The sequence below is a fragment of the Erythrolamprus reginae genome, chromosome 9 (assembly GCF_031021105.1).
Source record: "Erythrolamprus reginae isolate rEryReg1 chromosome 9, rEryReg1.hap1, whole genome shotgun sequence".
In the NCBI taxonomy this organism is placed as follows: Eukaryota; Metazoa; Chordata; class Lepidosauria; order Squamata; family Dipsadidae; genus Erythrolamprus; species Erythrolamprus reginae.
In genome coordinates this window covers 49486909-49501266 of record NC_091958.1, presented here as the reverse complement: position 1 = coordinate 49501266, position 14358 = coordinate 49486909, and the positions used below count along the sequence as shown (strand labels likewise).

The 14358-nt window shown below is 40.3% G+C and overlaps 1 protein-coding gene across 5 annotated transcripts in view; it reads right to left on the bottom strand.

Annotated features, from left to right (window-relative positions):
- LOC139172279 (acyl-coenzyme A synthetase ACSM3, mitochondrial-like) overlaps window positions 1–14358 on the bottom strand; it is a 29517-nt gene continuing 15159 nt past the window's right edge. For 3 of the 5 annotated variants that reach the window (XM_070761228.1, XM_070761229.1, XM_070761227.1), the window contains 8 exons: window positions 12857–12936; window positions 9807–9930; window positions 8517–8597; window positions 7299–7400; window positions 5650–5777; window positions 3830–3929; window positions 2053–2172; window positions 1–160 (listed from right to left, as the gene is read on the bottom strand). In XM_070761228.1, coding sequence (XP_070617329.1) covers window positions 74–160; window positions 2053–2172; window positions 3830–3929; window positions 5650–5777; window positions 7299–7400; window positions 8517–8597; window positions 9807–9930; window positions 12857–12936 — 822 coding nt within the window. In that variant the 3' untranslated portion in view covers window positions 1–73. The remainder of the gene's footprint in view (window positions 161–2052; window positions 2173–3829; window positions 3930–5649; window positions 5778–7298; window positions 7401–8516; window positions 8598–9806; window positions 9931–12856; window positions 12937–14358) is intronic. The other 2 variants (XM_070761230.1, XM_070761231.1) reach the window with 1 other exon arrangement.

The following is a 14358-nucleotide window of genomic DNA, read 5'->3' as shown; positions in this document are numbered from 1 at the left end:
TTTGGAGAGTAACGCCACATGCTTTTATTCCCGGAACTGTTGCTGGCTCAGAAAAGTAAACAGGCGAGGGATTCTACGCTCGTCCCCATTCTTTCTTGCGCAATTCATTTCTTCGGATTTTCCCACTGATCGTCTTTGGCAACTGTGACACGAACTCCATCTGTTGGGCAAGAGCAGAAATGAGGAGCTGACCAAAGAGGAAGGACGTGTTGGTACATACAGCTGGAATGAATCCAGAAGTCGTAACAGTGTGCAACGAAAACAAATGGCGTGTGACGTAGTTTTTCTCCCTGGGTACAAGTGGCGTTCGGCTTGCCTCTGTTAAAATAATCACCCTGTTCCTAATTTGTGCAGCACTCGGTATTCAAAACCTTATTTCTTTTTAGCATTTAGACATATGTACCGCTTCATAGTGCTTTCACAGCCCTCTCTAAGCGGTTTACAGAATCAGCCTCTTGCCCCCAACAATCTGGGTCCTCATTTTACCCACGTCACAAGAATGGAAGGCTGAGTCAATCTTCAGCCAGTCAGGATCGAACTCCTGGCAGTGGGCAGAGATATCCTGCAACACTGCATTGTAACAACTACACTTCCTTCCTTCCTTCCTTCCTTCCTTCCTTCCTTCCTTCCTTCCTTTCCCTTCCCTTCCCTTCCCCTTCCTTCCTTCCTTCCTTCCCTTCTCCTTCCTTCCTTCCCCTTCCTTCCTTCCTTCCCTTCCCTCCCCCTTCCTCCCTTCCTTCCCTTCCCCTTCCTTCCTTCCCTTCCATCCATCCATCCCAAGACTTCTATGCCACTTCACAGTGCTTTTACAGGTCCTCATTTTACCCACCTTGGAAGGATGGAAGCCTGAGTCAACCTTGATCCAGTGGTGAGATTTGAACTGCTGAAATACAGCCAGCAGTTAGCTGAAGTATCCTGCAGTCCTGCACTCTAACCACTGCACACTCCTGGCTCTTAATTTGTACCAGGAGTCTCCAAACCTGACAACTTTATAAGAGCCGAGGTGGCGCAGCAGGTAGAGTGCAGTACTGCAGGCCACTAAAGCTGACTGTAGATCTACAGGTCAGTGGTTCAAATCTCACCTGCTCAAGGTTGACTCAGCCTTCCATCCTTCCGAGGTGGGTAAAATGAGAACCTGGTTTGTGGGGGCAATATGCTGGCTCTGTTAAACAGTGCTACTGCTAACATGTTTAGTCTAAGAAGAAGGGTTGCATAAAAAAATCAGATGGATGGATGGGTGGGTGGGTGGGTGGGTAGGTAGGTAGGTAGGTAGATAGATAGAGACTAGATAGACAGACAGACAGACAGACAGACAGATAGATAGATGGACAGATAGAGACTAGATAGATAGATAGATAGATAGATAGATAGATAGATAGATAGATAGAGACTAGATAGATAGATAGAGACTGATAGATAGATAGAGACAGACAGACAGACAGAAAGATAGATAGATAGATAGATGATAGATAGAGACTAGATAGATAGAAGATAGATAGATGGACAGATAGATAGAGACTAGATAGATAGATAGATAGATAGATAGATAGATAGATAGATAGATAGATAGATAGATAGATTAGATAGATAGATAGATAGACTTTAAAACTTGTGGATTTCAACTTCCAGAATACTGGCTAAGGAATTCTGGGAGTTGAAGTCCACAAGTCTTGACGTTGTCAACTATGGAGACCGTGTGGTATAAATGAAGGCAAATGACCGTCAAATACCACTTCTGGCTGGCTTCGGCCCCATCTATTCTCTGCCTCCCGAGTCCCAGCTTGATCAGGAGGAAAGGGAGATATTGCAGTATCCTTCCACTGCCAAATCCACCAAGCCACACCACGCCCACGGAACCGGTAGTAAAAAAATTTGAACCCCTACCATTGCTTACAACCATTGTTTTAGTGATAGTTCAAAGTTACAACGCCATTGAACACAGGTGTCTTATGAACAGATCCTTACCGTTACAACCGTTCTAAAACAATTTGAAGACATTCCAGGCAAGGTAGCTAGATAAAGAAGATGTCACGTGGCTAAATCACCACTTACCTTTCTTGGATACTTATATGGGGCGGTGACTGTTTTGACGTAGTCTTGTAGCTCCTTAATCAAGGCTTCTTGGTCATGGGACGTGTATTCCGGGGCCAAAACTACGAAGGCTTTCACTACCTTGAATGTAAGAAATTGGATCAAAAGGATGACAATTTGGAAGGAAAAAACCTGGGCAGATTTAAAAATACGGATTTATAGCATTTAGACTTCTATACATTAGAGAACCATCTTTCAGCTGTGGCGAGGGGGGCATTTGCCCAGGTTCGCCTGGTGCACCAGTTGCGGCCCTATCTGGACCGGGGGTCACTGCTCACAGTCACTCATGCCCTCATCACCTCGAGGTTCGACTACTGTAACGCTCTCTACATGGGGCTACCTTTGAAAAGTGTTCGGAAACTTCAGATCGTGCAGAATGCAGCTGCGAGAGCAGTCATGGGCTTACCTAGGTATGCCCATGTTACTCCAACACTCCGCAGTCTGCATTGGTTGCCGATCAATTTCCGGTCACAATTCAAAGTGTTGGTTATGACCTTTAAAGCCCTTCATGGCATTGGACCAGAATATCTCCGAGACCGCCTCCTGCCGCACGAATCCCTGCGACCGATTAGGTCCCACAGAGTGGGCCTTCTCCGGGTCCCGTCAACTAAACAATGTCGGTTGGCGGGCCCCAGGGGAAGAGCCTTCTCTGTGGCGGCCCCGACTCTCTGGAACCAGCTCCCCCCAGAGATTAGAACGGCCCCTACCCTCCTTGCCTTTCGTAAACTCCTCAAAACCCACCTTTGTCATCAGGCATGGGGAAACTGAAATATCTCCCCTGGGCCTATACAATTTATATATGGTATGCTTGTGGGTATGTCTGTTTAATAATGGGTTTTTTTAAATATTTTAAATAGTAAATTTATTAGATTTGTTATAAACTGTTTTTTATTGTGTTGTGAGCCGCCCCGAGTCTACGGAGAGGGGCGGCATACAAATCTAATAAACATAAACATACCACTTCATAGTGCTTTACAGCAGTGATTTTCAACCTTTTTTGAGCCGCGGCACAATTTTACATTTACGAAACCCTGGGGCACATTGAGCGGGAGGGGGGCGGGGGGGGGGGAGGAGGCTAAAAAAAGTTTGGACAAAAAAATTCTCTCTCTCTCTCTTCCTCCCCTTCACTCTATTTCTTTCTCCCTCCCTCTTTCTCTCCCTTCCTTCCTCTTTCTCTCTCTCTCCATCCCTCTTTCTTTCTCTTCCTTCCTTTCTCTTTTTTGCTCTTTTTCTCTCTCCCTCCCTACCTCCCTCTATGTCTTTCTCTCTCTCTCTCCTTCCCTCCCTCTTTCTCTCTCTCTCTCTTGCTTTCTTTCTCTCTTTCTCTCTCTCTCTCTCTCTTTCTCTCTCTCTTTCTTTCTCTTGTTTTCTCTCTCTTGCTTTCTTTCTCTCTCTCTTGTTCTCTTTCTCTCTCTCTCGCTCTTTCTCTCTCTTTCTTTCTTTCTCTCTCTCTTGCTTTCTTTCTCTCTGAGCTTCGCGGCACACCTGACCATGTCTCGCGGCACACTAGTGTGCCACGGCACACTGGTTGAAAAACACTGCTTTACAGCACTCTCTAAGTGGTTTACAAAACCCACATATTGCCCCCAACAATCTGGGTCCTCATTTTACGACCCTTGGAAGGATGGAAGGATGAATCAACCTTGAGCCTACTGAGATTTGACCTGCCAAACTGCAGGCAGCGGGTGGTCAGCAGAAGTAGCTTACAGTACTGCACTCTATGTTCAGCTGTCTTTACCTCGCCACGAATAGGGTCTGGACTGCTGACCACGGCTGCTTCAACCACTGCATCGTGTTCTATCAAAGCATTCTCCACCTCGAACGGTCCAATGCGGTATCTTTGGGGTGGGGGGAGGAACAGGAAAAGTTGAATCTTCTTGGTCTCAGGTGATGGGCGGCACAGAAATTGGATTAATAAATAAATCATAAATAAATAAGATTTGCAAGAAAAGCAATTGTGGCTCAGGGATTCGTTGCAAATATGTGTCTTCATCATAGTGAGACATGTATATGTATGTGTGTATATGTATGTGTGTGTATATATATATATATGTTTTTGTAGATATGTATATATACAGTATATGGTTTTTTGTTTTTTTTATGTCGGATCACCCTGGTATATTGTAGGAACGTATATATATGTTTATGTGTGCATGTATATGTCCAACAGGACCGACACAGACTTCAGAGGAGAATCAGAACTGCAGAAAAAGCAATTGCTGCCAACCTGACTTCCATTGAGGACCTGTATACTGCACGAGTCAAAAAGAGGGCGGGGAAAATATTTACTGACCCCTCACATCCTGGACACAAATTGTTTCAACCCCTACCCTCAAAACGTCGCTACAGAGCCCTGCACACCAAGACAACTAGACACAAGAACAGTTTTCCCCCGAATGCCATCACTCTACTAAACAAATAATTCCCTCAACACTGTCAGACTTTCTACTAAATCTGCACTTCTATTCTACTAGTTTTTCTCATCATTCCTTTCACCCATTTCCTCCCATGTTGACTGTATGACTGTAACTTGTTGCTTATATCCTAAGATTTTATTAATATTGCTTCTTCATTGCTTATTTGACCCCTATGACAATCATTAATTGTTGTACCACATGATTCTTGACAAATGTATGTTTTATTTTATGTACGTTGAGAGCATCTGCACCAAGACAAATTCCTTGTGTGTCCAATCACACTTGGCCAATAAAAATTCTATTCTATTCTATTCTATATGTGTGTATGTATGTGTGTATTTGTACATGTATGTATGTATGTATGTATGTATGTATGTATGTATGTATGTATGTATACCATTTGTGGCCAGGTTTAAGTGCCTAATACACCCTAGCTAATTTATACAACAAATGTGGCAACCTTGTTTATTCCTTTCCCTGATAGTATCAAACTGAATATAGACCTCACAGCTTATGGATTGTAATTTTAGTAAGTATTGCCCACCAAATCATATGCTGCAACGTCCTGCCTGTCAATGACTACTTCAGCTTCAACCGCAACAACACAAGAGCACGCAACAAATTCAAACTTAATATTAGTCACTCCAAGCTTGACTGTAAAAAATATGACTTTAGCAATTGAGTTGTTGAAGCGTGGAACTCATTATCAGACTCAGTAGTGTCAACCCCTAACCCCCAACATTTTCCCCTTAGACTCTCCACGATTGACCTCTCCAGGTTCCTAAGAGGTCAGTAAGGGGTGTACATAAGTGCACTAGCCTGCCTTTCGTCCCCTGTCCAATTGTCTCTCTTTATCTCATATCTCATATATCTTTTCTTCCTTCATATATGTTCTCTATTTTTATATCTTCTCTTTATAATACTTCATGTCTATTCTCTTCAGTATGTATTGTCTATTGGAGAAAATGAATAAATAAATAAAAATATTGACAATGCATGATCGATAGACTGGATTGTATCATGGATTTTACCTGTTATTTATCATTTTATCCTACAACTTCTGGTTGTGTTTTTATTTGTTTTGGTCTATGACTAATAATAAATTTGAATTTGAATTGTGGCTCAGGTGAATGAAACTTACCCGGCAGAATTGATGACGTCATCGCTTCTTCCTACCAGCCAAATGTAACCATCCTCGTCTTGAAACCCTCGGTCTCCGGTGACATAGAAGTCCCCACGGAGGGTCGAAGCTGTTCTTTCTTGATCATCCTGGATAGGGGACCAACAATTTAGAAAGACCTGACTCTGCTGACACCAGGCGGTGTGGGGCAGGGTAGGAATCGCTAAATGTTTCGGGTGCGATCCCGTACTTTATGAGTTTTAATAAACCCCTCTAATGTCGCAATCCCTTAATACAGTTCCTCATGTTGTGGTGACCCCCAACCATAAGTCTAGCGCCAATTCTCCCAACAGAGCTTGAAGCCCCTGTCCTATTGCTCTCCTGTTCACAGTCACTCATGCCCTCATCACCTCGAGGCTCGACTACTGTAACGCTCTCTACATGGGGCTACCTTTGAAAAGTGTTCGGAAACTTCAGATCGTGCAGAATGCAGCTGCGAGAGCAGTCATGGGCTTCTCTAAATATGCCCATGTCACACCAACACTCCACAGTCTGCATTGGTTGCCGATCAGTTTCCAGTCACAATTCAAAGTGTTGGTTATCACCTATAAAGCCCTTCATGGCATCGGACCAGATCATCTCCGGGACCGCCTTCTGCCACATGAATCCCAGCGACCAGTTAGATCCCACAGAGTGGGCCTTCGCCGGGTCCCATCAACTAAATAATGTCGCTTGGCGGGACCCAGGGGAAGAGCCTTCTCTGTGGTGGCCCCAGCCCTCTGGAACCAACTCCCCCCAGAGATTAGAATTGCCCCCACCCTCCTTGCCTTTCGTAAACTACTTAAAACCCACCTCTGCCGCCAGGCATGGGGGAATTAAGATTTCTTCTCCCCCTAGGCCATTACAATGGTATGCATGGTATGTTTGTATGTGTGTTTGATTTTCTATATTAAGGGGTTTTAATTTGCTTTTAGTATTGGATTATTATTGTATATTGTCTATGATTGCTGTTAGCCGCCCCGAGTTTTCGGAGAGGGGCGGCATATAAATCCAATAAAACTAAACTAAACTAAACTATATCTCCTATCTCCTATTCCTTTCTTCTATTCTTATATCTCTTCTTCTATTCTTTCATTGATATGTTCTATTACTATACCTTCTTTTCTATTCTTTCTTAGATATATTTTACTATGAGTATCTCCTCTATAACCTTCATCATGTATTTTACTATGTGCATATACCCACTAAAACCCTCATTGTGTATTGGACAAAATAAATAAATAAATAAAAATAAAATAAAATAACTAAGCACCCTTCCACGGTCTACTATTCCCACTTTTGTGGACACAAGTTACACTCAAGTGGCTTCAATGTCTTTTTTCTTCAATGTCTTTTTTCAGCAGTCAATACTGGTTGACTGGGGAAAGATCAAAGGCAACATGAGAAAATATTATTTTACTGAAAGAGTAGTAGATCCTTGGAACAAACTTCCAGCAGACGTGGTTGGTAAATCCACAGTAACTGAATTTAAACATGCCTGGGATAAACATAGATCCATTGTAAGATAAAATACAGGAAATAGTATAAGGGCAGACTAGATAGACCATGAGGTCTTTTTCTGCCGTCAGTCTTCTATGTTTCTATGTTTCTATGTTTCAATAAATACTTACCGTATATTGAGTGAAGAGGGAGAAGGGCCTTCTGGGTTTGATTCGGAGAGCCACGTCACCTTCTTTTCCAACGGGTAAAATGTCGCCGTTTTCATCTATTACCTTTAGCACAAATACCAGAACGAATTTTATTAAACAAGCGCAGGAAGGTCTCGACTTACAACTCGGGTTGTTTCGTGACCCCTTAGAAGTTACAAATGGCCCTGAAAAAAACCCCCCAGTGACTGAGGACCAGAAACCCTTCCACCTTTCCACCTCTCACAATACTAGACAACACAGTATCAACAGTTGAGACCTTCAAATTTCTAGGTTCTATCATATCTCAAGACCTAAAATGGTCACCTAACATCAAAAACATCATCAAAAAAGCACAACAAAGAATGTTCTTTCTGCGCCAGCTCAGGAAGCTCAAACTGCCCAAGGAGCTGCTGATCCAGTTCTACAGAGGAATCATTGAGTCTGTCATCTGCACCTCTATCACTGTCTGGTTTGGTGCTGCAACCCAACTGGACCGACACAGGCTTCAGAGGAGAATCAGAACTGCAGAAAAAACAATTGCTGCCAACCTGCCTTCCATTGAGGACCTGTATACTGCATGAGTCAAAAAGAGGGCGGGGAAAATATTTACTGACCCCTCACATCCTGGACACAAACTGTTTCAACTCCTACCCTCAAAACGTCGCTACAGAGCATTGCACACCAAGACAACTAGACACAAAAACAGTTTTTTTTCCGAACGCCATCACTCTACTAAACAAATAATTCCCTCAACACTGTCAGACTTTCTACTAAATCTGCACTTCTACTGGTTTTTCTCATCATTCCTTTCACCCATTTCCTCCCATGTTGACTGTATGACTGTAACTTGTTGCTTATATCCTAAGATTTTTATTAATATTGCTTCTTTATTGCTTATTTGACCCCTATGACAATCATTAAGTGTCGTACCACATGATTCTTGACAAATGTACATTTTATTTTATGGACGCTGAGAGCATATGCACCAAGACAAATTCCTTGTGTGTCCAATCACACTTGGCCAATAAAAATTCTATTCTATTCTATTCTATTACTGGTACGGGCCACTCTATGGGTGAACCTTGCTTTTTTAAACAAGTATAAACAAAGGAAACGGGTGAAGGTGGACTCAGTCTTAGTTCCTCCCTCTCTCCCTCCCCTGACCCCCACTTTCCCTGGAGTATTAATAGGAAACAGTACCTGAGTATCATAGACGGGTGTTGGTTTCCCCACAGAGCCCGGCTTGATTTCCATACCCTTGAAAGTTCCACAAACCAGCACCTAATTCCAGGGATGGGAAGCAGGCTGAGTAGCAAATTAAACATAGAAACATAGAAGACAGACGGCAGAAAAAGACCTCATGGTCCATCTAGTCTGCCCTTATACTATTTCCTGTATTTTATCTTACAATGGATCTATGTTTATCCCAGGCATGTTTAAATTCAGGTACTGTGGATTTACCAACCACGTCTGCTGGAAGTTTGTTCCAAGGATCTACTACTCTTTCAGTAAAATAATATTTTCTCACGTTGCTTTTGATCTTTCCCCCAACTAACTTCAGATTGTGTCCCCTTGTTCTTGTGTTCACTTTCCTATTAAAAACACTTCCCTCCTGAACCTTATTTAACCCTTTGACATATTTAAATGTTTCGATCATGTCCCCCCTTTTCCTTCTGTCCTCCAGACTATACAGATTGAGTTCATTAAGTCTTTCCTGATACGTTTTATGCTTAAGACCTTCCACCATTCTTGTAGCCCGTCTTTGGACCCGTTCAATTTTGTCAATCTCTTTTTGTAGGTGAGGTCTCCAGAACTGAACACAGTACTCCAAATGTGGTCTCACCAGCACTCTATAAAAGGGGATCACAATCTCCCTCTTCCTGCTTGTTATACCTCTAGCTATGCAGCCAAGCATCCTACTTGCTTTCCCTACCGCCTGACTGCACTGTTCACCCATTTTGAGACTGTCAGAAATCACTACCCCTAAATCCTTCTCTTCTGAAGTTTTTGCTAACACAGAACTGCCAATACAATACTCAGATTGAGGATTCCTTTTCCCCAAGTGCATTATTTTACATTTGGAAACATTAAACTGCAGTTTCCATTGCTTTGACCATTTATCTAGTAAAGCTAAATCATTTACCATATTACAGACGCCTCCAGGAATATCAACCCTATTGCACACTTTAGAGTCATTGGCAAATAGGCAAACCTTCCCTACCAAACCTTCCCCTGTGTCAACCCTAATCTCAAATATTTTCTTCTATCAGTACAAACTGTTGAACAATTCATAGGTACAAACCTTCCCTTCTACTGTAGTACCCTCAGAAATATTGGATTTTTAATGGGATATTGTTTTTTTAAAAACAGACGTAGGCATGAAAGATGGTGGTGATTTTGATCAACACGCCACGTTTTCCTCCCCAAGGAGCATTCAAAGCCCTTCAAATTTTTACAAGTAAACTGTCCCCCATCGACAAAATAGCTTACGGTTTCTGTTTGCCCGTAGCCTTCATAGACGTCCAACCCGGTTTCAGTTTTCCACTGGTCCATCACTTCGGGGTTGATAGGTTCTCCCGCACTCACACAATGTTTGAGGTTCTGGAATTTATAACTTGGGATAAATGAGGAATAGCAGAGAAGGAAAAACATTGTTTTTAAAAGGTAAGCTATCAAATTATCACAGATAATCCCCACTCGGTTAAAGACCTTGGAATACTAATAACAAAAGATTTAAGTGCCAAAGCCCACTGTAACAATATAGTGAAGAAGGCTTCAAGAGCTGTAAAACTAATCCTACGTAGCTTCTGCTCTGGCAATCTCACACTACTTACCAGAGCTTACAAAACTTTTGCCAGACCCATCCTCGAATATAGCTCATCTGTTTGGAACCCATATCGCATCTCAGACATTAACACCCTTGAAAATGTCCAAAGATACTTCACCAGAAGAGCCCTTCACTCCTCCACTCGAAACAGAATACCCTATGAGACTAGACTTTCAATCCTGGGCCTAGAAAGTTTAGAACTAAGACGCCTTAAACAAGATCTAAGTATTGCCCACAAGATCATATGCTGCAACGTCCTGCCTGTCGGTGACTACTTCAGCTTCAACCACAACAACACAAGAGCACACAACAGATTTAAACTTAATATTAACCGCTCCAAACTTGACTATAAAAAATATGACTTCAGTAACCGAGTTGTCGAAGCGTGGAACTCATTACCGGACTCCATAGTGTCATCCCCAAACCCCCAACACTTTACCCTTAGATTATCTACGGTTGACCTATCCAGATTCCTAAGAGGTCAGTAAGGGGCGAGTGCAAGTGCACTAGAGTGCCTTCCGTCCCCTGTCCTATTGCTCTCCTAAGTCAGGAAAGACTTAATGAACTCTATCTGTATAGTCTGGAGGACAGAAGGAAAAGGGGGGACATGATCGAAACATTTAAATATATTAATGGGTTAAATAAGGTTCAGGAGGGAAGTGTTTTTAATAGGAAAGTGAACACAAGAACAAGGGGACACAATCTGAAGTTAGTTGGGGGAAAGATCAAAAGCAACATGAGAAAATATTATTTTACTGAAAGAGTAGTAGATCCTTGGAACAAACTTCCAGCAGACGTGGTAGATAAATCCACAGTAACTGAATTTAAACATGCCTGGGATAAACATATATCCATCCTAAGATAAAATACAGAAAATAGTATAAGGGCAGACTAGATGGACCATGAGGTCTTTTTCTGCCGTCAGACTTCTATGTTTCTATGTTTCTATATCTCCTATACCTTTTTTCTATTCCTATATCTCTTCTTCTATTCTTTCATTGATATGTTCTATTACTTTATCTTCTTTTCTATTATTTCTTAGATATATTTTACTATGAGTATCTCCTCTATAACCTTCATCATGTATTTTACTATGTGTATATAGATATATATACCCACTAAAACCCTCATTGTGTATTGGACAAAATAAATAAAATAAATAAATAAATAAAAATAAATAATGCTGATTAAGAAATTGACTTGTTGAGTTGGCACTCTAGATTTTGCAAACCTAGTCATGGGTTTTGAAGTTGCTGAGCATAGGATGACCCACTGACCTGCAATTTTAGGAAATATTATCCCCTTCCTCCATATTCTGGGTTTCAAAATGAAAAGACATCGACAGAATCTTTTCTTTAAAAATGTTTGGCTAGCAGATACTTTCCCAATGCCTTAAAATGTTTCTGCTTATAGAATAATGGGGATTTTTTTAACACAACTGGGGATTTTAGCTTGTTTGTTTAGTTTTAACTTAATTGGATTTAGCTATTGGATTTGTTATTTTTGATGTTTTAAGCTGCCCCGAGTCCTCAGAGGGGGACAGCATATAACTCCAATAAATAAATAAATACTGACCCTTAGTTTCTCTTCATTAGAGAAGACTAATTCTTTTTTTAATTTTTTTTATTTTCAAATTTTGTGTTACAAACAACAATAAAACATGACAAAGTGTCAAAGCAATAATTACACAGTTATATAATAAATCGTTTTTGATTCCCGGGTCATTGGATTCATAAGAAATTATAGAGTTCCATAAGTCCTTATGAAGAATTCCTTTCATCAGAAAAAGACTAATTCTTTTTAATCAAATTGGCAGAAATTTATCTCGGGATGAACCCAGTTCAATAATCAAGTAGTAAACAATACCCCTAAAAAAGGAACTACCACCGATCGAAGATTTATAAGATAGAGTGAAATAGTTTAAGTTAGAAGTGTAAATTTTTATTGCATTATTAATATTTTGTTTTTTCGAATAAGTATACAATATTTTATAGATAAAGAAATTTAATCAACATGATTAATATAAAAAATATAGAGTTAAATTTAATAAAAATGTAAAGTACATGTGTGATATTTCTGTACTGATCTGACAACAGTTAGGGTTTTATATTTTTGTATTAGTTAGACTTCTACGACAAGCGGAGCAATGGTAGCTCCTTAAATGTTTAATGTTGTTTGTCTTTTTGAAAAATAATAAAAATATTTTTTTTTAAAAAAAGGAACTACCAATTCAAACAAACAGTAAACAGCAGCCTGATCAAGGAACCACTATTACATCTCCAGAAATATAGACCAATTAAGCCACTGGTATATAAGTGAGCAAACCCTGCACCCTCCTAGTATTGATGGTGTTACCTAGTTGGGTAATGAAATGTCTGCAAGAAAACAACCAAGCTCAGAGGGCAAGGACCCCAGACAGGACTATAACAGATTTTTCTGTGCAAACTGAGATCTGCTTGAGAGGCTTGGGTGTGTATTCGAGTTCTTGCTAAAAGCCCACTTAGCTGAAGTCTCCACTTGGTCAACATGTCTTAGTCACCTGATCTGAAGGATTGTAAGCCATAAGCCACGGTTTATAGACTGCAGAGCTAGGGTCTTGTGTTGCCTTCAACCCACATATCAAGTGATATGTGAATCCATCTGAGGTTTCCTGGGGCTTAATGGAGCCAATCTTGAAATGCCTTAACTTTACAAATTGTAGTTTCCACTTTACCTGCTTAAATCGTGTTGGACAAGCATCCGATAAACCGTCGGCGCAGAGCAGAAAGTAGTGATAGGAAACTTGGACAACATCTAGATCATTAGAAAAGATAAAAACAATATTGGGAATAATTAAAAAAGCAATATAGTAAAGCCGAAAAATATCGAATACATTACATATCACGACTGCAGCCAGAATTACCTTCGCCCAATATTGGAAAAATACAGAAACCTCCTCAGAAAAAGCAGTAATTAATAAAATATATAATTGTTAAGAAATGGACAAACTGATGATTGGAATTAAGGGGCCAAAAAGTTTCTGAGTATTATGAAATATGGGCACAATGGCACGGACGGATTGACTTAAAAAATAGAAATTAAAAGATCACAAAAGATACATAAAGATCAGTAAAATAAAGAATATAAATATGTAAATAGGAATGATTTTGATAGGGACTTTGTGATTGTATGAAATAATATGAATATTACTGTAATTAATTAATATGTATATTATAGGATTTAATGAAATATCCGATGTAGCAATGCAGAAATACTGAATGTTTGCTGATACAGTATTATAATTTATTTTGTTGTTGTTGTTTGTTTGTTTGTTTATTATATTTTTCATTGTTGTTATTTATTTGTCTATTTCAAAATATATTTGAAAACCAATTTATTTATTTATTTATTAGATTTGTATGCCGCCCCTCTCCGTAGACTCCGCAGACAATAAAAAAAATTAAAAAAGAAAAGAAAAGATAAAGACAGATCATAGAATGCACTATTGTCTCAATACAACCTTAAAAGAAGATATGACCAGCCCACCCCAAACATTTATTTTATTATTTGTTTGTTTGTTAAACATGTATAGGATAACAGGTATAGGTATAAACATAAATACTGTATAAGGAAAGTAAGTACAGATAAATGAAGACAATAGGACAGTAAGACAGGGATAGTAGGCACAATGGTGCGCTTATGCACACCCCTTACAGACCTCTTAGGAATGGGGTGAGGTCGACAGCAGATAGTCTAAGGTTAAAGTTTTTGGGGTTTGGGGAAGAAACTACAGAGTTGGATAGTGTGTTCCAGGCATCGACCACTCTGTTGCTGGTCATATTTTCTGCAGTCAAGTTTGCAGTGGTTTACATTAAGTTTGTATCTATTGCGTGCTCGTGTATTGTTGCAGTTGAAGCTGGAGTAGTCATTGACAGGTAGGACATTGTAGCAGATTATTATTATTATTATTATTATTATTATTATTATTATTATTATTATTATGTCAATACGACACAGCAAACAAGATCACTATGCTGGATTTCGTATTTCATCTCCAGTCGGACGCTTCCCAAGCACCTAGGACTGCGTGATGTAGCGGCGAATTATGTTTGCCGATCCCAGTAAAGCGGCCTTTTGCAATTGACAGATGGAGATTTTGTCAATTCCAATGGTTTTCAAATGTCCGCTGAGATCCTTTGGCACTGCGCCCAGCGTGCCAAGTACCACTGGGACCAC